Source organism: Phragmites australis, chromosome 11 (genome assembly GCF_958298935.1).
Source record: "Phragmites australis chromosome 11, lpPhrAust1.1, whole genome shotgun sequence".
Classification (NCBI taxonomy): domain Eukaryota; kingdom Viridiplantae; phylum Streptophyta; class Magnoliopsida; order Poales; family Poaceae; genus Phragmites; species Phragmites australis.
Window position 1 is genome coordinate 33789701 of NC_084931.1, and position 21279 is coordinate 33810979.

A 21279-nucleotide genomic window follows, 5' to 3' on the forward strand; every position below is an offset into this window, starting at 1 on the left:
TGTAATCTTTTATAGCAATATGGAACATAGGGATCTAGCCAGGATGATTTAGTTGGTATAGCTGTTGTGTGCATATTGGATGATGTGCAAGTACCTGATTTAGATCCTAAGGATCGGTTCATGGACATATAGCCCGACATAACAACACAACCACAAGGCTTATATGATATAGCCTGGCCAATTAATTGAATGTCCTCCTTATTCTGTACGCACCAGTGGACGGTTGAGTGGCACAAGAGGGGGTCTCTGCAGTGGATGGAGTCCCTATTAGCGGTGAAACCTTAGTGTGTGTTTACGGATTTGGAGACACCTTGTAAAGGTCTTGTAGTGATCTTTCGGCGCACACATCGGAAATGTGTAAGGTACCGACGGGTATCGGTAAAAGAGTTGATCATGACTCATAGATAAAGTATGCAGACTCTGCAGAATATAAAACTGATTAATCAATCGTGCTCACGATTAAGAGCGGGCTTAGATTTCTTCATGATTAGTGAGAATCTTGGATGGTTGATTTTGGGTAGTCGGGTGGTGGTACCCTAATAAGTTGGTAGCCAGATATGAGATATCTGATGAGTCTGATAGTCGGATGGAATTCAATGAGCTATTCCTTTAATGTTGGTGTCATCACATATAATAAATATGATTGCTAAGTTATTTTTAAGTCTTAAATTAGGATGGCATAGATGCATTAAACTTGAGTCAAGCCTCTCTTGTCTTAAGCCTTTATGTCATGTTTTTTCACACTTACTGAGTACTCCATGTACTTACGCTTGCCTTCTCCCAACCTCTTGATGTTACTCAGAAGATGAGGACTTTGAGGACATCTCAGCCGATGGAGCTGAGTTTAGGCGAAGGAAGTTTTCGACCTGAAGATCATATTTTAGGATAGTGCTCCTCTGAACAACGTCTGTGAATGGATGTACGACCTGCTACCGTTGGAAGTTATCTTAGTATTTTTTAAAACCTATAAATTCTTTTATAATGAATCTTATCGTTATGTAATGATATTGTTATATTATAACTTGTAAAATCATCGTATGTATGAAACTTGATCTTAGTATACATGTTTAATGCATCTGATTTATTCTTTTAATACCAGGTGTAATAGTTATCCAATGAGAATAGAAGATTCAAGAAGTAATAATCCATTCAAACAGGCCCGACAGCTGAATTGCAGAAGAGCTTTCCACGAGACAAAAGGACTGACCACCTCTGTGAACAAGGTACTGAATTATCGGAAAGTCACAACTAATAGTTTCAGTTACAGCTTCCAGTTAATCAGCAAGCATTTCTGCCACAAATAAAAGAGGAATGCTGACATCTTATTGCCATTTCTCAGAAGGAATTCTATGCCTAAATGAAACTGAGATTAACAACATTCACTCTGAAGAACCAGAACTAATTTGTACAAAAGCCTGCCTCAGATGTACTAGCCAGCTCTGTACATGGTGATGGCTGCACATCAAGTGTGGCGCCACTGACAGCTCGACATTTCCATGGCCCGATAGATGTGCCGCCATAAAGCTTGACATTCGACAAGCAGATGTGACTGAAAGCCGAGTTCTTGATGCCCCTTATCAGCCCAGCTTGCCGGATGTTCTGACCCCAGACATTCTTTATCGTCACGCTATCAACAACAGGAAGCATACTTGGGTTGTAGGATGTATCAGGGTGGCCGCCAACATCACCTGCAATCCTCAAACCATACCGAGCTCCATTCAAGGTCACTTCAGAGACAGTGATGTTTCGGATGAATCCTCCCCTCCCTGAGTTGGTCTTGATATGGATACCGACCCCCATGCTGAAGAAATTCAGGTGCTCGACAAGTATGTTCTCCACACCACCAGAGGTCTCACTTCCAACTGCAAAGCCAGCAAATGGCCCGGACCCCGCTATCCTTCGGATGGTAATGCCGGAGCTAGGACGCGCAAAAGCAATGCCATACTCATCCCAGCCACTCTTGATGGAAATCAAGTCGTCTCCTGTGGAAATGTAGGAGTCCTCAATGCAGACATTGCTGCTTGAATCTGTAGTGTCGATAGACACACATGTAAATTCATTGTCAGACTATTTCCGAAAAATAAGTTCAATGTCAGGCATGCGCAAATTCTGCATAGATTTACAGAGTGAGTGGAACATCCATTACCTGGATCAATTCCATCGGTGTTCGGAGAGTCACGTGGTGCCAACACAGTCACGTTTGCTATCACTACATTGCTGCACATACAGGAGTTGCGCACGTTTAAAAGGAGAGTGATCTGTGATTTGTAACGTGTAACTGTGGCGATTTTCATGTTATTTTATTGCTCAATGTTTGTTTCTGAAACAATATCAAGGCCTGCAACTTGTCAAGGTAAAAGCTGAAGCCCTGGCAAGATGGCAAATCAAGCTAACCGATTGGACTGAAAGTATGTGGCTCCCCTTTGTAACAACGCGATCTTGGTGCTCACCTGCAGTAAACTGGGTGAATGTTCCAAAACGGCGAATCCTTGAAGACAACATCGGAGATGATCACGTCGGTGGAGTACATGAGCTCCAGCAGGTGCGGCCTGGTGAAGAGCAGCGTGCGCTTCCTCCACATGTCCCACCACACGCTGCCTTGGCCATCGATGGTGCCATTCTCACCTGCGCAATTCACACAGAACCAAAAATTGCCGAGCTTTCGGTATGAATCATTCAAGTATTGAGCTGCGTAGAGACAGGCAGCTTACATTGCAAAACCAGCAAGTGAAGTACAAGAAGTGGCTGACTGGCAGTGTGCAGTCTGTGCTATGCAGAGCAAGAACCTGTGATGAAGACATCCTGAAGACCATTGCCATGGATCAAGCTCATGTATCTTCCTCCGGGCAGCTCGCGCCCCCTCCCGTAGGGCGGCAACGGGTCGATCAGCGGCCAGTTGGACGTGTCCTGCTCCACGAATGCGCAAGCTTCAACCGAAGGTCAGCCATGAACAGAGATCGAGAGGCGAGGGAGGCCTATGTACCTGGGTGGCGCGGATGACGGCGCCGCGGGCGAGGAAGAGCGTCATGTGGGAGGTGAGGTTGAACGGCCCCGTCAGCCACACCCCGGGCGGCACGTACAGCAGTGTGCCGCCCCGCGCTCCTCGGCGGCGCTCGATGCGCGCCACCGCGCGCGCGAACGCCGCCGTGTTGAGCGTCCGCCCGTCCCCAACGGCGCCGAAGCTCGCCAAGGACACCCACGCCCCGCGCCGCGGCGCGACCCCACTGCAAGTCTCCTGCGTCGCGGCCGACGAGAGCAGCAGCAGAAGCACCGCCGCGAGGAGACACAGCGTCGGCGGCGCCATCGCTTCTTGACGAGCAGGAGAGTACAAGGCGCAAAAGCTGCTGCGTCTCGTCTTGCGAATGGATTTATGCGTGAAATCGAGGTGGCTGTGCTGAATGCAGTTGTTGTTTTGCTTGCGAGACACAGGCTCACAGCTCCATGGATTTGGTTTGTTTGGTCTCTTGCCGTTTGGCTCTTGTGCTTCACTTCACGGCAGGCGCGGCAGGAAGAGGAGAGCGGTAGTCCCGTCGATGTGAGCTGGCGTAGGTCCCATCACTCCACTAGAATTCAGACTAGAGTCATCAGTGTCCACTTCCAGTTTCAGTCTTTCGTCAGTTCATGAATACTGTTCAGAAAAAAGAAGTAAAACTCGTAGGCCAAGTTACCGATGGCAAAAAAAAAAAAAAAAAAAAGATGCTGGACGGGTAAAATGAAATAATTTAACATTTTCTTGAAGTTTTTCAACATGTTTTTAAGTACGATGCTCGGTAGCTAACCATGTCAGTCATCTGGATGTACTCTGTAATCTAATAATGGCCAGTGCCTATAGCCTGTGTTTTTCCTATTTCTTACACTCGATATGTTGCAGGCAACCTTGAATAGGAAACAGACAGATGAACCGGGAACCAAATTAAGTGATTTGATCTGGTATATAATACCACATTTCTTAAATGCAATGACCATACAGATTTATAGGAACGGTACGATGGTATTATAGGTGGTCCAATGGCCGTCTTGTTCCAATCCATGGCTTTCATGTGTCAACAACATTACTGAAACCAAATCTGCCGTGCTAATGTTCGTACGGACGGACGTTCAATGTCTGCTCTGCTAAGCGAAGCGATCAACTTACCTGCTCTATTACTACCCACCAACTTGTGCCCTAGAACAATGAAGACATGGACCAAAATTTCATCTCAGCTGCCGATCTAAATTACCCGTACCAGTGCCTCACTTGGTGTCAATTTAATCTTGGGAAGCTAAATCAAGGTACTGCTTTAACGGCCAGGATGATTCTCATGCTGATAGGAAGTAGATCCTTGATTCTTCCTGATATGTCCCCTGGCCGGGCCCGGCTGGCCCCTACCCATTGCCTCCATCTTGACGACTTCTCCAGAGCGAGCAGAGGAGCAGAACGATGATCTGATCTAGCTAGGCTGTGTTTAACCAGCAGCTCCGTGAAAGCTGTAGGAGGTAGGGCCATGCATAATGTGTGTGTGTGTGTCGGTCGATCCGTAGTGATGAATATAGAGGTAGTAAATCAAGTGCCCGCATCACTCCGACGCTGCATGATCAGCGCCAGATCGTCTTGGTCTTGGCAGCAAAGCCCCTGTTGCTGCACATGCCCGGCTCTGAGGCTTTGAGCAGCGAACTCCCTTCGTCCTTCCCCTGTGCACGGATCGGCTTTGTAAATGCTTCCTGTATATCTGTAAGAAACACGCAATGGAGTAAGGATCATGCAGCTGCAGTAGGCATACTGTTTCCTCTGACAAATGACCATTTCCACGAGCTGCGATATAGTACCCAACACCAGTGTGAAGACTTGAGAGGAGGATGCTAGCTTTCGCCGACATCCTTCGGCACTAGGTCTGCAGATCGCCATGACGGGTTAGGTGTAGGTTCTTTAACCAATGGATGGAGGACTGTCAGCTGCAATCACATGCCTGCAAAACCTCAGCCCCGTAGCAATCAGGTGAAGCCGGATCCCTCGGGCTGAGGCCTCTCGGCAAGCCTCCCTCCACCTGGACCTCACACGATTTACTTACAATCATTCAGGCCAGGAAAGTATCCATACCACAACTACAGAATGCAGTATAAGATGATAAACCTATGTAAATAGCACAGCAACATGTAAACCACCGGATGCACCAAAATTAGGGGGATATACAGACATCAACGAACATAAACCAACTCTTATAGTAACAGCCGCGCCGCTATAAGGACCATGGAGCCAGGAAATTCCGGCTTAAGGTAAGGACCCACAACATGTATAACGACGAACAACAAATTGAATCAACTCTAGTCGCCTGAAGGTGGGGAATCACCGCCCATCTTGTCATGCTGGAATTTCACAACGATGCAGGTGATGTTATCGCCACTCCCGCGGGAGAACGCAGTCTCTGTCAGCTTCCGGGCTGCTGCCTCGGGTTCCTCCTCCATCTTCACGAGTGAAACAGCATCCTGCATGAAGAAGACGACACTATCAAACATGAACATGCAATATGCATCCTGAATAGGATTTGATGCACCATTAGTAAGAGCCCCAATGAGGATTATGACAGAAAAAAATTCCTACATGTAAGCTCCCTAGGTAATGGAGATAAGATGTCGACGCCAGCAGTTGAAATAACTTGAGAGGTCATTATTCTAAAAGCCTTGGATATACATGGCCAATTGTGACTAGCAAATAACTAATTACTACATTAGGCAATACTAAGTGACACACTTAGATACCTACAAATTTCCGTAAATGATGACAATCCAGTGAAACGAAAAAATCACGAAAAAGGAATAGAAAGAAGATAATGAAAGCTCCCTCTACACAAAAAGAGGGCCTTATCAGTTAAATGCAGTGTCCTCTGGAGTCTGGAGGATGAGGAAACATGCTGACATGGTACAACAGATTTATGCAGCTGACAACCAGCCTATAAATGATAGGTCTCAAATTAAGACTCATGATAATCAAGTTCTAGGTAAATTCCAGGATAAACTCAATAGCTGGTGACGACGAGAGTTTTCAATCATTCAATTGAAAAAAGAGATGGCAAATCAATCAAATAGTTATGTGGACCAGGGCATATGGATGGTAAAACCTTAGCTTATCAGGGCATCACACACAATTCCAAACTATTTGTTGTTCATGATGCCCAAATGTAAGCGCCACATATCCATCTAAGCTCAAAAGACCCAATAGAATATTATAATTACTCTACTAGACAGATGCTTGTGAAGAAGGGAAAACAAAGGGATATCTGCCCCTCTAAACAAGCCACTGATGTAGATCACAAACTAACCTCATTTGGAACCACATCCCACAGCCCATCACTAGCTATAATCAGAAACTCCAATTCATCATTTACTTCTTGTTCCTGACCAAAAAAAAAAGGTGTTCAAATGAACGGATTATGTCTTCAATCAACAAATCACATATAAGCCATGAAACATCATTACATCAATATTATATATTGTCAATTTTTTGCTAGAAAGCAACATAGTATATGTGCAGTGCAGGTTACCTGAATCTCAGGGTCTGCAATAACAAATTGCTTCAACAGACGGTTGCCAAATGCCCGAGACATTGCAAGTACGCCACCTACCCTCCAAGTTCCTGTAAAAGCCCATTTGTCATAGTCACTGCAAGGAACTTAGGTTGAAACATGAAATCATGTACTCAAGTCAAGTGTACTTGGTATGATGAATGCAGGACTTACCAGCCCACATTACCACCCCACCAGCACCCTCAATTCGTTTTCTCTCATCACTTCTGTTTGGCTTGTGATCTTCAGAGAGTGCGATAGCTACAGAAGTAAACACGATATTTTACAAATAATTCAACAGGTACATACATCTGGATTATAGACAGAGGCTAAATCACCGGCTTGGATACTGGAACAGCAGAACAAACAGCACTGCCCTTAAAATAAAGAAAAACCAATATTGCCTATGATATCAATACAAACTCTTCCCATAATCAATTGAAACTAATAGCTCCATCTTGTGCCGTGTATTACAACTTGATGCACGTCCAACAGGCAACTCATCTAGAAAGCTAACATTGATGCCATTTTCCCAGGAAAGAAAGATGGTCAGAACAATCAAATGTGATTATTTGATTAAAACTATAGAAGTCTTCACTGGATTTTGTTTTCAGAAACAACTTTGAGTCAAAGTTCATCAGACCTCTAGCATGTCATTTGATTTCAATTGCAATTTTATATCGAAGGTGATATATTGAGCAACATGTTTCCGAAAAATTGATCAGACTTTTTACACCACAACCTGCTTACAAGAATATTGGAATCATTATCCATCGATCAACGTAAACATATTCAGCAACGATACTAAATAAGCAGTGATTCACATCTTATATAATTCATGGAATAGCAGGCTGAGCATGCTGCCAGACTAGCAGAAACTGCATTCAATATTAAACAATCAACCACATAATAATTTCCAAATAAAAGTACCTTTGCCTGCCTTTGATATTACGGCCCGGGAGTCTCCAACATTAGCCACGTAAAGATGGTCACCCACCAACACTGCTGTCGATGCAGTAGACCCATCATCTCTATGAGAGTTCCTTTCAGCATCCAAGAACTCTGAATCTGTCTTTTTGTATGTTTCACCTGCGAGTTACCATTAATCAGACAGCTGGGTTACTTGAAGATCAATGGACAATTGGACTGGTTATGCGCAATATCATACTTATTGCTAATTTTGTATCTGTCATAAACTCCTGATGTTTCATGAGGTTCTCAAATAAGTGCTCCTTCAAATACTCAGCAGCACGTGAACCGCCATGACCTGCAAGAATATAAAGTTTCAGATGGATGCGCTGACAGACACCAGAAAGTCTACGAGAAAGAATCTCCGACCATCAAAAATTCCAAATAGACTTATTTGTGTCTCGTCAATTTTAGATGATTTTATATCATAAAAGTCTTCCATGCTTGCCCTTTTTCCTCTAAAACTTGAATATCCACAACTCAGACTTCCATCAGCACTGCAAATAAGTCAAACACACACAGGACATATTGTTAAAAATGTAATTGATGTGAAAACTTTTGCATATATTCTAAGGTGAAATTAATTATAGTTTCTAACATAGGAAAATGCCTAGTCAGTAATTATTACAATTGGCTACCTACTCCAAAACGAAAAGGGAGCCATACAAGTCAGTTGAAATCAGGAATGGAAATTTAATCAGAAACCCCTGTGGATCTAGTTGACATAGGGAACAAAATTCTATGAGCAATTTGAATATCAGAAGTGTTTATGTCTTACAAACTAGTTGAGAAATTCATTTTCTGAACAGTAATAAAATTAGAATTTAGATAATGACATAAGTCATAATTACTACGGAATCTGAGAACAATAATTTTCCAAGTAATAACAAGATCTCATTTCTATTTATTTTTTGTTACCATGTATATAGCATAAGATATTCATGCAAATAAAATTTTATTTAATTTGATTTCCTTAAAGTCAGAATTTTCTTGAGCATGTTGTAGTATGTCAAAATTACATAGCAATCGATGTCAATCAAGCTCAAGGATAGAGTATCAACATCTCAAGGATCCAACAATAAACAAGATTCTGTACTAGCATCATGTTTACTTTGTCAAGCAACTTACTCATATTTCCATATCACGAAAGAGTGGTTGATACAGCATTTTAGATCAATCTGTGGTTTGAGCTTTGGCTGTGCTTTTATCATTCTCAATAATTAAAAATTGTAATATCAAATTCATAGTGTGGTAGGCCGCAGGCATAATACTAGTATGAAAGCCCTGAAGCATTTTGACATTTCCTGGTGACACTGCTATGAAGCCCAGCAAGCTACCGCCAGCTAGTGGAACAACATAAATATGTTACGCTTTTTGACACAATTTTGCCGTGTATTGCTTTCTAATAATGGCATGTGTGCGTACCATGCAACTTTGTCGTGTGCGTACCTGGACCCCACTGCCAATTTGTGAAAAATATCATCCTAGGATTTGTGAGAAATTCCAAAAAAGTCAAAGATTGAGGTCCTGGTTTACGGAACTATGTGCAATCCTAAATAGGGAGGCCAATGTGATAATTCTGTTTATAAGGGGCCACAGTGGATTCATTTTTGAGCAATGCCGCTGCCTTTAATACGGAACTAAAATAAACTGTTGTTTACCACTTTTCGGAGTGTATACTACAATTAAAGCTATTTTCTCTTCTGCATGGGAACATATAAAAATAGCTTTTACACCGTCATGGTGAATTTTGATAGTGCAGTGACTCATAGAAACTGAAATTCAACGAGGATAACTGCCAAGCTACCGAACTAAAAGCTACCCTGAATACAAGATGGCTCTCGGAAAGCTACGCAAAGCATGACCATGCGAGTACTTTCACAAACATGAAAACTGCCTACATCTATTTCACTTGGTATATTGGAGCATGTCAGAATGCAAGGTACATGGCGGATCTAAATTAAACAAGCCTAAGAGACTGCCAGTAGAAGCGATCGTCCAAGACGTAAGCTACAAGTAGGGCACTGGGCAGCAAGTGTTACCTCTTCCATCCTCCACTCATGTAGCCCACCTCATCCACCCTCTCCCTCTCCTTTTGTTTTTCCCTCTCCTTCTCCTCCCTCCCCTTCTCCTGATCCTTCTCGTTGGGCGCCTCCACAGCTGGCACAGACGCTGCAGCTGAGGCCTCCTGCTTCCTATCCCCTTCTGCTACCACCACCGATGATACCTCCTCCTCCTCGTCGGGCTGCGCCTCCAACTCCGTGTCCCCCACAGCCACCGCTGCCTCGGGTGATACATCCATTTCGCTTCCCTCCACCTCCATCTCTTCTACCACTTCTGCCATCTCTTCTACCACCTGTGCCGGTGCGGATGACACCTCCACGTCACGAGGCTGCATCTGCATCTCCGCGGACGAGGCCTCCTCCTCGACCTCTTCCACCTCGCTCGACTCCTCCTCCTCCTCCTCCCCCTGCACCACGGTCTGAGAGGACGGCAGGCCCCCGGGCTCCACCGTCATCTTCCCACCGGCACGGAACCGGCGGTACTTCAAGGGGTGCCGCACGCCGAGCCGCCTGTCCTGCGCGGGCCTCGCCGGTCTCGCGCTCACCAACGCCTCCGATGCTGCCGCTGAAGCCCCTGATGCCTCCGATAGTGCCGCCGATGCTGGGCCCGAGGAGCTCTCCTGGTCCTTCACGGCGCCATCGTAAACCATCTAAATCGCCGCAGACCCAAACCCTAGCACCGGCAGCAGACACGGAGCTCAGATGCGATGCAAACCTGCTTTAAATTCGAGTCCGAACACGGCAGGAGCTACCTCGAGCAATGAATGGGGGGAGGGCTGACCTGCGGGATCCGATCGGGCGGAAGCGGAGGCGATCGGATCGGGAGGCGGTGGATCTAGAGGGTTGTGGATTTGAGTGTGAGAGGGAGGAAGGGGTGGGTGTGAGCTGGAGGAGAGGAGGGGTGGAGTGATCGGGGAGGGGAGTCAAGTGGGTGGGTGCGCGCGCGCGTGAGGTGAGATCAGATGAAGCCAGGCAGGCCAGCCGGGGGGCGGGGGAGAAGAGAGGAGAAGAGAAGAGAGGAGAGGAGCTTCCCTTCTCTTAAATAATAGTAATAATAATTCGTTTTTAATTTATTCTTTTGGATGTGCGTACGTGGCTGCGGAGGCGTGAACACCTGGGACTTGGGCGACCGGCGGGAAGTTGTTAAGTATTCACTGACGTGTGGGGCTAATGATGTTGGGCCCAGATGTAAGTGAGGTAGCGGTAAAAGCATTTTGCTTGGAGTCTCGGGGTGGCATGGTGGGGGAGATCCGATGTGGGCCGGAATCAGTTTTTTTTCCTCAGTTCATAATAGCATCTCTAAGAGACTCTCTAAAGCTCACTTTTTATATCTCTATATAAGGAATATTTCTAATAAATTTCATTTCCTATATTACTACTCTCTCTAGCAGACTCTCTATACTCTAATCCTTATATTCTAACAGCTCTCTTTTCTATCTCACCGACAGGTGGACCCCGACTGTCAGCTCCATCTCTCCTGAACTGTTCATCTGCGCTGCCATCTGATTCACCAGTCCGTCTGGGATTGCGTCGAATCTTCGGCTGTGCCGCCGCTCACCGTTCACACAGCGGCTCACCTTCACGAACACGAACGTGTTGAGCAGCCATGGCAGCGCGCAGGCGATCAACCAAATGACCGACGTGAGCACCAACGCCGACGCGCAGGAGCTGCACCAGAGCTTCCCACTCTACATCTTCTTGGGCAGCGACAGCAGCGGTACGTCCTCGCAGCGGCTGATGCGGCGCGTGGAGATCGCGTTCGACGAGGCGTGGTCCCGCGGAGGCGCCGCGACGAGCACGCTGCGGAACAAGCAGGCGGCGGAGGAGGAGGTCACGCTCCGGGACGACGCAGTGGTGGGCGCGTCATGGCGGATGCACCAGACATACGCGTATGGCGCCAGCGACGACGCCAGCTACTTGAGGAACGTGAGCAGTGTCGGTTACGACATGCTTTTCGCCAGCACACTGACATCGACATCTTCCTAGCGGCAACAGGAGGAGGACGACGAGGTGGAGGTGGGCCCAGGGGCAGGAGAGTGTTTTGGGAACCAGATGCGTTCCCCAAAAATGGAGAGAGAGAGGTATTTTTGGACTCCCTAAAGATAGGAAGTGAGATAGAGATATTGTTGGAGATGAATTTTGGATCAAATCCCTATAATTAGCTATAGGGAACCATTTAAAGAGTTTCTTGGAGATGCTCTAATTGCTAGGGATGAACCGGTATATCGACGAATCCAAACGGCTTCAAATCCACTATGGTTGTCAAACACAAGGAATGGTCCTAATTCCTAAAGATCCATTTCTGTATCCAGTCCATAATGCACCACCCACCATGGTTGTCCACCAATCCAAACGGCTTCAAAAACTTCAAGATATTAGTATAAGATCTTGACCAAAGGCGACAAGGAAGATTTCAGGTTCTCATTGTTCCATTCTGTGACAGCTCGTTTTCTTGCCAGTCTGGCCCATCTCCTCGCGTGCGGAAATCCAACTTGCTCCCCCTCCCTTCCACTCACTGACGCATGGTCCCACATGTCATTCCTCTCCCGTCGTCATGCTGCAACCGCGCTCGCAACCGCCTGCCGAAAACTATGCCCATATTCCGTCTCTGCACCCCACGACTCCGCAACAACCCCCCTCCCTCTCCGCGATATAAAATGACCTTCGCGGCACCCCACCGTCCTCCCATTCTCCCTCACCCGTTGCCCAAACTAGCGTCATTGCCGACACACAGAGCATGCCGCACGCCCAAGCTCTCCCTTTCGCGTTTTAGGACGTCGTCGACATTGTAGGAGCACGGGAAACCTTCTATGCCACTCCTCGACATCGTTTCGCCGCCGCAAGCCGTCTCCCACCGAGCTACGGTAAGCATTGTTGTCATTCGCCATCGCCAGACTTCCCCGTTGTGCCTCGAGATCCACTGACTAGCTCTCTGGTACTGCAGGGCCCCCAACAAGCCTCCCCGCCCCTCGGATTCCTCTTCATGTCACCGTAGCTGAGTTCTCGTCGAGCTTCAACCTCCGTCGCCACTTTTTTCCATCACTGACTGTTGTTGAGCCATCTCCGGTCGCCGTGAAGCCCTCAGTGAGAATCTCCACCATCATCTTTTTTTATTGCACCGTTTCTTGTCATGTTTGGTAGTCCGTAGCACTAGATCGTGTGTCGCCGGCGATGCTCTGACCATGCCTGCAGCGGCGCCACTGTTTTCTTATCACTATCGGCCGCTAAACCCTCCCTAATCGCCCTCGGCTGTCCGATCATAGATGGACGCCAAGATTAGAAGCCACATACCCCTTTGCGGACGGAGAGAGGGAGGAGGCGATGGCGGCGGCGGACGACGAGCGGAGGGTGGTGGCGGCGGCTCTAGCGAGCGGCAAGGAAGGGCAACGACGGTCGAATCCGGCCCGGGCGAGGGCAAATCTGGCTGGCAAGGGCGATGGCTGGCGACGGCAAAGAGCGGCGACCAACGATGGCAAGGAAGGCGGGCTAAGATACGGTTTTTTGATGGGAAGGGATAGAGAGGGGAAGTGTGGTGGAGCTCACCAACGGCGGGTTTTGGCATGGCGACGACGACAATGCTCGGAGAAGGAGTGAGGGAGGGAGTGGAGGTGAGGGAGAGGGAGGTGGTGTTGCGGTGTGGAGAGGAGGAAGATGCATTGTTGCTCTTTATAGGGGCGACAGCAAGGCACGACGGCGGAGCAGGGCGCGAGGAGAGGCTCGGGGCTCGAGGGAGAGTCGCGAGGCGAGGCGCAGGGTGCAAGGTTGGTTGCAACGCGTGACGATGGGACGGGCAGCACGACGCAGAGTAGAGGGTGGCGATGGGATGAGCGGCGCGACGCGGCACAGGGAGCTACGCCAAGTCACTGGGAGAGAGAGGGATTTTCTTCTTCTTCTCCTTCTTCTTATTTTTTTTAAGGAGAACACGAGTGTGACATTTCTCAAAGCGCGATTCATTGCTACTTGCTTACACCTTAAGCAAGCGATCCGATGTTGACATTATACTCTATCTTGCAATCTTGATCATCGGTAAGTCTCTCCTACTTTTGATACCTCAGACCGCCTTGTAACTTGCACCGATATCCTCTTCGATTAACTTTATGAACACGTTGTCTCCATCCACCTTCTTATGTTTGCTTGATCTCCATATGCACAGCTAGGACCACTATTGACTTTGCCCTGCATCCTTGATCGTCCGGCACCAAACATCTCGCTTGGCCTTGATCATCTCGCTGTGAATCACCAATTTGCATCTATCACCTGCACAACATGAGATAAGCACACACATATCTCCAACTCTATTATAGATTAGCTCATAATAAAAATTCTCAGTCAATGCACATTTCAGAAAAATCATAAACGCCAGATGATCCGATACATACACCTCTTGGACACTAAACCATCCAGCGAGTTTAATCCATCAGACATGCCATCTTGCAACCTCTCTATATGAAAAGTTCCGACGTATACTTCATTCTATCGCCAAATCATCCGACGAGTTCTGCTTCTGGTATGAAAGCTCAAGCGTGAACCTCATCTAAACGTCAGACCATCCGACGTGTATAATTTTTCTGGGCTCAAAGACAAATACATCAACTCTATTTCTCTCTGTAACTTTGATTAGCTATGATCATAATTGCAACATATGTATATGCTCGTGCAATCCACAAATCAACAAACCAAAATAACAATATTATCAATCACTCACCACATATAAATTAAAATATATTTCAACTTGATTACTCAATATATAAATTACAAACATTAGCAGTTGAAATACTAAAACTATCATCAATTAAGCAAGTCACTGTATCACCGATTAGGCCAAATCGTTGTCTCGTCGATAGCCGCTGAGTCACCAACACCGAGTCACCAGATCGCTCGATGTCTCTGACCTCCTCGTGAAATACAAATACTGGAAGTCTGAAAATCAAAACAAATGACTAATGACTAATCAGTAATCACTAATGAGAGATCTCATTAATTGGTTAGCTAATTGCTTCCATAGTTGCATCAATCAAGTCATCAAGATCTGAAGAACATCGCACCTGCACTCTGCATGTCGATGACTAAGAAGAACTGAACAATCAAACGAGTCGCCAGTCGGGCAGAGCAGATCAAGAGTCAAGATCGAATTTGGTGCTAGCCGCTGAAGGCGCTGATCTATGACCAAATTGACTGACCAAATTCGCCAATAACATCAGCAGACCAAGATGATTCGTCGATTGGCCACTTTACTAGCCGCCAGGATGGGGACGCCACGCGAGGCGAGGAGACGTCTAGTCATCGAGACGAGCCAACAAAGAACTAGGAGTCAAGGAGACGAGACGACGAGAATACTAGATCAGCAATCCACGTCGTCAAAAGGCCAGATCGAATATGTAACCTCCTAACAGGCTAACAAATGTGGATGCTTTTGGCCAACCAAAACTCAGCAGCCGCCAGCCGCCAAAACTTCTTTAATTCTTTTAGGTCAGTCTAAACTTAAAAACCAAACCACACAACTACAAAATACATTATAGGAAAGAGATCCTTGAGTTTTAGGGGACGAGAGCGATCGACTTGTTGTCTTTGAATTAGAATTATCTGATTTCACATCACTGTCACTAACATATAAGATCAAATTGATATATAAGTGACGATTAACCTATATCAGTAGGTCAGAGAATCTCAATCCGTTACCCCCTCGGCCATGTGGCTCTCGGCTCGTTTCCACCCTTAATCTTACCTTAGCCGATGCAAGCGAATTGCTACGAGGAGGGCCAAGAATACGCCTTCCAAGTGGGAAGGCGTACTCGATTGCCCACCAGTTCCGCCCGCTAAATAGATAACGTCGGTCTCCACGAATTACTCTTCCCTGTTCCCTTCCCTCCCATGGCGACCCCCACCGCCTCCGCTCTCTTCTTCCCTTCCCATCTCCCTCCTCCGTCCCTCCGCTTCCCGTCCCGCCGCGCCACCGCCACGGGTGTCCGTCCCCTCTCTCAGCCTCCCTGCGCCGGTCGCCCGCGCCTCCAGGCGCCGCCGCCTCCTCCCCCGGCGGAGCAAGTCGCTGAGGAGCAGGATGATACGCCTCCGCTCAGGCTCCTCGAGCCGCCGCAGGAGGACGACCCCTTCCCGTCCGAGGTTCTCTTATCAGTTGCCAACTCTTGGGCTAATTTTGTTCCCCGGTGTTTTCAAGTGCTGCGAAAGTTGTGATTTTGCTGCCGATTAAATGAGTTTCTCATGGCTTTGTGATGCTCATTTTATGTCCATTTCGGCTGCGGTATTGACATTTGGATTGGTTGTGCGCGCATTGCATTCTGCAGATGGAGCCGGCGGACCCTGATTTCTACCGGATAGGATACGCACGGATGATGCGGGCGTACGGGATTGAGTTCTTGGAAGGGCCGGACGGGATGGGCGTTTATGCTTCCCGGGATGTGGAGCCACTCCGCAGAGCTAGAGTGAGACATTTCAGTTCTTTTCACGCCTCTAAGTAATCAATTTGATGTTTAAATTACTAGTTCAATGCAATTGGACATGATTCATCACATCAGATAGTGTTTGGTGCAATGGATGCAGCTTGTGATTGGATTGGACAATGTCATGTGAATAAGTGACTGTTTCAGCATAGTGGTTGAATTCTGGTACTTGTTTCTCATAGGTGCATGTGTTCTCCTGCTTAAGTGACAAGCAGCAGCATTTTGTAACAAACTTTAATTTCCTACTTAATGCAATGACACACAGTTCTCCTGCGCGTGTTCGAGAAAATAGGTAAATGTGTTGCCAACACGAGATTTCCGTAGTGATATACTAGTATTTTCTATACAATTACCAGTGGAAGTCAACTGCTTATGCTACATACCTGGTGGTGCCAAAAATAATGACTTACAAGCTACAAGTTTGCTCACATTCAGTTCCCTAAATGCATGTCCCATGCATCATTCTTCATATTATTGCTGTAGTATCATGGTTCTATTCAGATTTTTTTTTTGATACAACTTGATGAGCATGCTGAAGCTGTTTAAACAACAAATTTAGTTGTATTACTTAAGAAGAACGATATTCTTGGAAGATATACTAATTCTGCTTGCTTTATCAGGTGATTATGGAGATCCCGTTGGAGCTTATGTTGACTATAACACAAAAGAAACCTTGGATGTTCTTCCCTGACATTATCCCACTAGGCCATCCTATATTTGACATCATTGAGTCAACAGATCCTGAGGTAGATGGATGAAATGTTATGTTGCAAAGAGAAACGAAACTGTTAAATTTTGTCACTGCCTTTTCTGTATGTTTAGTTAGTTAGTGAATGGCAGCTCCATGCTAATCAGTTTGTAAACTAGTTGTGGATCCTCACATTAAATATTTCTTTTGGTTGTGGGACAAATTTGGAGCCATCTAATTCTACTGTATTGAAGCTGCTATTATATGGATGCAATTTCAGCATTCATAAAAAATTTCAGTTTTAATAGCACTGGGCATTGTGTAATTGTAATTGGGGCTCCAGGGCAATTCGAATGCGCATTCCATCTATCTGATCAAATCATAAACTCATAATCCTCGCTGTCAAATTAGAGAGGACTGATATCACTTTTAAAACTTCAATCCTGTTTTCTTCAGTGAGTGTCAAAGCTTCAATACAGATGTAGGCTGCAAGCTAATGTAATTTGTATTCCTCTTGCAGACGGACTGGGATCTAAGATTAGCATGCCTTCTTCTCTATGCATTTGATGTAGAAGACAACTTTTGGCAGTTGTATGGTGATTTTTTGCCGAGTGCTGATGAATGCACCAGTTTGCTGGTGGCCCCAAAGGTATTCAAAAGCTAACTAAAAGTAAAACTTCTGCTTCGCCTTTCTTTTGAGATGGAAGCTTCTTATACCTTATTCTGCAGTTTGAATGAATTTGCATGCCTGGCTTGCTAGGAGGATCTAATGGAACTAGAAGACCAAGACCTTGCCTCACAAATGTTAAAACACCAGCAGCGAGCTATTGACTTTTGGCAAAAGCATTGGGTAGGCTTCTGTACTATTCTACCTGCTTCGCTTGTTTGGGCTCCTCTAATGCTATCTTGATGGGTAATATCCAGGACAAAGCAATTCCTCTAAAGCTAAAACGTCTTGCCCCTGACCACGAGAGATTTCTCTGGGCATTGAGTATTGTTCAGTCTCGTTCTGTCAACTTGAAAATGAGAATGGGAGCCTTCATCCAAGATGCAAATGTTCTAGCTCCTTATGCGGGTATTTCTTTTCTTTTCTGATTCCCTCCTATTAACAGTTTTGCAATCTGTATTAGGTACTAAAATCAACAACGCAACGTTACTGTATGAGTCTGAGACATGATAATCACAAGAATCTGGTTAAATCATGTACTTCATTGACATTTTACTCTTCTTTGTCTTGTCGTTCTCTATGCTTCTATCCCTGTTTGTTTATTGTTACATGAATACATCATTCTTGCATGACTTAGTTTTAGATTTGTATGAAAGTTAAAAAAATAATTCTAGATGATATTTGTTCTCGTTATCAGCATTGCTTGTACATGCTAGAACTGTTGAGACAAAAAACATAACTACATCTACTATCATATCACCAGTGCGTTTGGTTCTCTATTCCTTCCAGTCAGGCATTATAATTATTAACCTTAAATTCAAAATATATTGTTCTGACTGCTACCGCATTCTAGTCTTCTGATTAGAAATACCAAGGTTAATCATTATGTGCTTTTTCTCCCCAGATATGTTGAACCACTCACCTGATGCTAATTGCTTCCTGCATTGGCGTTTCAAAGATCGCATGCTTGAAGTTATGATTAAGGCTGGACATGCCGTCAAGAAAGGAGATGAGGTATTGTTTAGAATGTAGACTCCTCTTTTTCCCGAGTAAAGGATTACTTGGTATATGCCATTGTAACTAGTGAAGTCAAATTTTCTGTAGACCTCATTTTTTTGTTATCATAAGGCACAGATAACTAGTCCGGTAGTGAAACAGCACTGAAAGGGCAGTCATTGTATCTTTGGGTAAACTTTTAGTATATCCATTAGCAGCCTTTGTTTCTATACTTACATGTTACCTAATTGTGATTAGATCATTCTGTTTTCTTCAGTCTCGGATTGGGATTGAACTTGTGAGTTTCACTATCAGACATGGCAGTAGAAATCTTCTTCGCTTGACCTTGTTCTATTAGTTTCAGTTAAAATATACTTTTCTTGCCACGGCTGTTCTTTGAAAATTTTTGGGGCAGTTTTTCTTATGTTGCTCCATGGCCCATGTACAGATGACGATAGATTATATGAGTGGGGTGAACAGCAAGTTCATGGAAAGATATGGCTTCTCATCACCAACGGTATGGCCATGCACTTGTATTTATTTCTTGTTTTCTTTTATTATAAGCATGTAGGGGAATTTTTCACCATTTGTTGGGTATCAGCAATAAGGTGTCAGTTTTATTTCTTTTTTGAGGAAAATTGGCAGTTGTTCTGCCTTGCCATTTTAGTGGAGAGAATTTAATTACAGGGGCCAGGCTGCTAAGAAAAAAAAAAAAGCCAAACAGAAACACAACTTGAACGAAAAAACGGGGGACTCCTTGGCGATGGCACAAGCTTGCAAAACCAATCAAACATGGTGGTGGCTGTCCACTGTGCTAGGGCATACAGTTCTATGAACTTTGAGTGCGGTGCTAGCAGTTCTTCTAGAATATCATTCTCTTGTTACAAGTGTTGTACATTGTTGAAGCCAATTCTACTGCAGAAGAAGGTTTGAGAACCAGGTCATATTGTGTCAGTCAGACTTCTATCTATGAAAACAGGATCCTGCTTCTAGGAGACAACTCTAGCATTGAATTAGTCTGTGCTGCTTCTCCTAGGCATCACAATACAATACCCTGTTTCAAAAACTTACAATGCCATTTTGTACAACTTTTGATCTACCATTTTTTTAAGTACTGACATCTTACATGGCCTGTGTGTGCAAAACCAATTCTGCAGAATCCTTGGGAGCATATAAATTTCTCGAGCCCTGCAAAGATTCACATGGATTCCTTCTTATCAGTCTTCAGTATTGCCGGTTTGCATGATGAGCTGTACCACAATTGTAGGAACCACTGCTCAGTACTTCTTTATGACTCATTATGTGTTTGCTTAATCCATAAATTTGATTCGAACCATCGTGTTTGTGTTCGCTTTCAGCTGCATTGCCCTCGGTTGAAACTGACTTTGTGGATGGAGCAGTTGTAGCAGCAGCTAGAGCATTGCCAACATGGTCAGACGGTGATGTTCCTGCAATACCGAGTGTTGAAAGAAAATCTGCTCAGGTGTTGCAAGATGAATGCCACCAGATGTTGGGTTCTTTCTCAACCACTATTCAACAGGATCAGCAGATTTTAGGTAAGTATTTCATGGTTATCCAGCTATGCTAGCGACTGTGTCTCTGAGGAACACTTTCAGCTGAAACTGATTTTTAACCTATGTTCCAGATTCCGATGTGCATATCAGCAAAACACGGGAAATTGCAATCAAGTATGTGGACTACCGATTTCTTATGATACTATCATACTAATGATTCATTTATAACACTATTCCATGAAGTTTTCCTTTTGAGCCTAGTATGTGGATCATGAAACGTTGAAATATTCAAAACTAGCTTGTAAAGAGTACCTTTTGCTGTTCGATGTGCAGGTACCGGCTACACCGGAAGCTGTTCCTGCAGAAAATCATCGACTCACTGGAGATCTACCAGGATAGAATTTTGTTCTAGTCATATAGGCGCCACTAATCCTGTCCAGTTAGAATTTGACCATCAGTTCTTGTGCCAGTAGACTTGAGATCGTTTGATGTACAAGGGTTCTGAAGGGCAGTTGCCGCCCCTTTTTCTAGAACATTTTGAAGGGCTTCAGTTGTAGGTTAACAATAGAGGATCCCGCAAAGCAAACAAGAACAGGAAGGGTTGCCGCTCTGGAAATATAAAGAGTTTGTAATTCTCAACTGTAAAGCTGGGTCATTGGTTACCATAGTCATATTTCATAAGGCTGAAAGCAACAGAGCGACAACATGATCAATTTCTGGAGATGCTCACCTAACAATGCATTTGTCAAGCTGAGAAGGGTTGGATGGAGAAACGGAACTAACTGTGACTGGTTCTGGTGGTTTCGCTTGTGGTTCCTCGCTAGAATCAGAGAACAACTCTACATGGAACTAAACGACGTATGGCCGCCGCTGCTGCCGCGGGAGAAGACAAGTTTGCCACCGGCGCGCTTGCTTTTTGGTCCGCCTGAAAGCAACGGGCGCCTTGCGCGTGGTGTGGATCCGGTCGGCCGGACGCAAGACCTTCCATGCAGCAGGGTTAAGTGTGGTCGGCCCGTGAACCCGGAGCAACACCATTAGAGAACAACTCTACGAGGGGCTGCAGGAACCTCAGCAAGCCAAGCTTGACTTGACTCGTACACCAAGAGCAACTGAGCAAGAGGCAGGGCAGATCATCATTGGACTCGTTTCTTGTTACAGCCACGCGAGAGCCATTTCGCAGGAGAGACAGTGGCGGCGAGGGAACAGAGACAGATCGAGGCTACTTTCTGGCCCTGACATGCGCGCAACCAAAGCACTTTCTAGATCATACTACAAGTACTTGATCACGAAAATGGACAAGTGTACAAACCAAATTGAGCGAGCAGCTAGCTCAGAGGAGTATACTGTATACCAGCCACAAGACAAGCAGTCAAGCACCGCACAGG

The 21279-nt window shown here is 45.5% G+C and overlaps 3 protein-coding genes across 5 annotated transcripts; 1 reads left to right on the plus strand and 2 right to left on the minus strand.

Annotated features, from left to right (window-relative positions):
• Positions 1-1211: 1211 nt before the first annotated feature.
• On the minus strand, positions 1212-3616 carry LOC133884993 (probable polygalacturonase). Its single transcript, XM_062324609.1, has 5 exons — positions 2984-3616; positions 2787-2907; positions 2451-2625; positions 2147-2217; positions 1212-2027 (listed from the first exon to the last, which is right to left on the minus strand). The coding sequence occupies exons 1-5, from the start codon at positions 3302-3304 to the stop codon at positions 1399-1401; spliced, it is 1317 nt and encodes a 438-aa protein (XP_062180593.1). The 5' UTR covers positions 3305-3616; the 3' UTR covers positions 1212-1398.
• A 1483-nt stretch (positions 3617-5099) lies between these two features.
• On the minus strand, positions 5100-10494 carry LOC133884992 (probable protein phosphatase 2C 52). Of its 3 annotated transcripts, none has more exons than XM_062324605.1 (9): positions 10353-10494; positions 9551-10244; positions 7878-8005; positions 7708-7806; positions 7470-7628; positions 6714-6800; positions 6519-6610; positions 6297-6371; positions 5100-5463 (listed from the first exon to the last, which is right to left on the minus strand). In XM_062324605.1, the coding sequence occupies exons 2-9, from the start codon at positions 10219-10221 to the stop codon at positions 5302-5304; spliced, it is 1473 nt and encodes a 490-aa protein (XP_062180589.1). In that variant the 5' UTR covers positions 10222-10244; positions 10353-10494; the 3' UTR covers positions 5100-5301. The 3 variants fall into 3 exon arrangements, with proteins under 3 accessions (XP_062180589.1, XP_062180590.1, XP_062180591.1); XM_062324606.1 differs by having other exon boundaries at positions 10324-10463; XM_062324607.1 differs by lacking the exons at positions 6714-6800; positions 10353-10494 and having other exon boundaries at positions 9551-10343.
• A 4911-nt stretch (positions 10495-15405) lies between these two features.
• Positions 15406-20631, plus strand: LOC133884978 (protein PLASTID TRANSCRIPTIONALLY ACTIVE 14). Its single transcript, XM_062324595.1, has 12 exons — positions 15406-15691; positions 15874-16011; positions 16650-16775; positions 17238-17366; positions 17478-17567; positions 17642-17792; positions 18289-18398; positions 18829-18897; positions 19538-19643; positions 19739-19936; positions 20026-20068; positions 20228-20631. The coding sequence occupies exons 1-12, from the start codon at positions 15443-15445 to the stop codon at positions 20304-20306; spliced, it is 1488 nt and encodes a 495-aa protein (XP_062180579.1). The 5' UTR covers positions 15406-15442; the 3' UTR covers positions 20307-20631.
• Positions 20632-21279: the final 648 nt, after the last annotated feature.

Excerpts from the sequence above, each read along its gene's own strand:
- LOC133884993 (XM_062324609.1), bottom strand. The coding sequence starts at position 3,304 with ATGGCGCCGCCGACGCTGTGTCTCCTCGCGGCGGTGCTTCTGCTGCTG. Across the intron at positions 2,626-2,786 it reads TCAGGATGTCTTCATCACAG|GTGAGAATGGCACCATCGAT; the intron begins GTTCTTGCTCTG and ends TGAATTGCGCAG. Across the intron at positions 2,028-2,146 it reads CACCGATGGAATTGATCCAG|ATTCAAGCAGCAATGTCTGC; the intron begins GTAATGGATGTT and ends TCGACACTACAG.
- LOC133884978 (XM_062324595.1), top strand. The coding sequence starts at position 15,443 with ATGGCGACCCCCACCGCCTCCGCTCTCTTCTTCCCTTCCCATCTCCCT. Across the intron at positions 17,367-17,477 it reads GTTTGCTGGTGGCCCCAAAG|GAGGATCTAATGGAACTAGA; the intron begins GTATTCAAAAGC and ends CTGGCTTGCTAG. Across the intron at positions 18,898-19,537 it reads ATGGCTTCTCATCACCAACG|AATCCTTGGGAGCATATAAA; the intron begins GTATGGCCATGC and ends CCAATTCTGCAG.
- LOC133884992 (XM_062324605.1), bottom strand. The coding sequence starts at position 10,221 with ATGGTTTACGATGGCGCCGTGAAGGACCAGGAGAGCTCCTCGGGCCCA. Across the intron at positions 8,006-9,550 it reads ATGAGTGGAGGATGGAAGAG|TGCTGATGGAAGTCTGAGTT; the intron begins GTAACACTTGCT and ends ACTTATTTGCAG. Across the intron at positions 6,611-6,713 it reads TGGGGTGGTAATGTGGGCTG|GAACTTGGAGGGTAGGTGGC; the intron begins GTAAGTCCTGCA and ends GGGCTTTTACAG.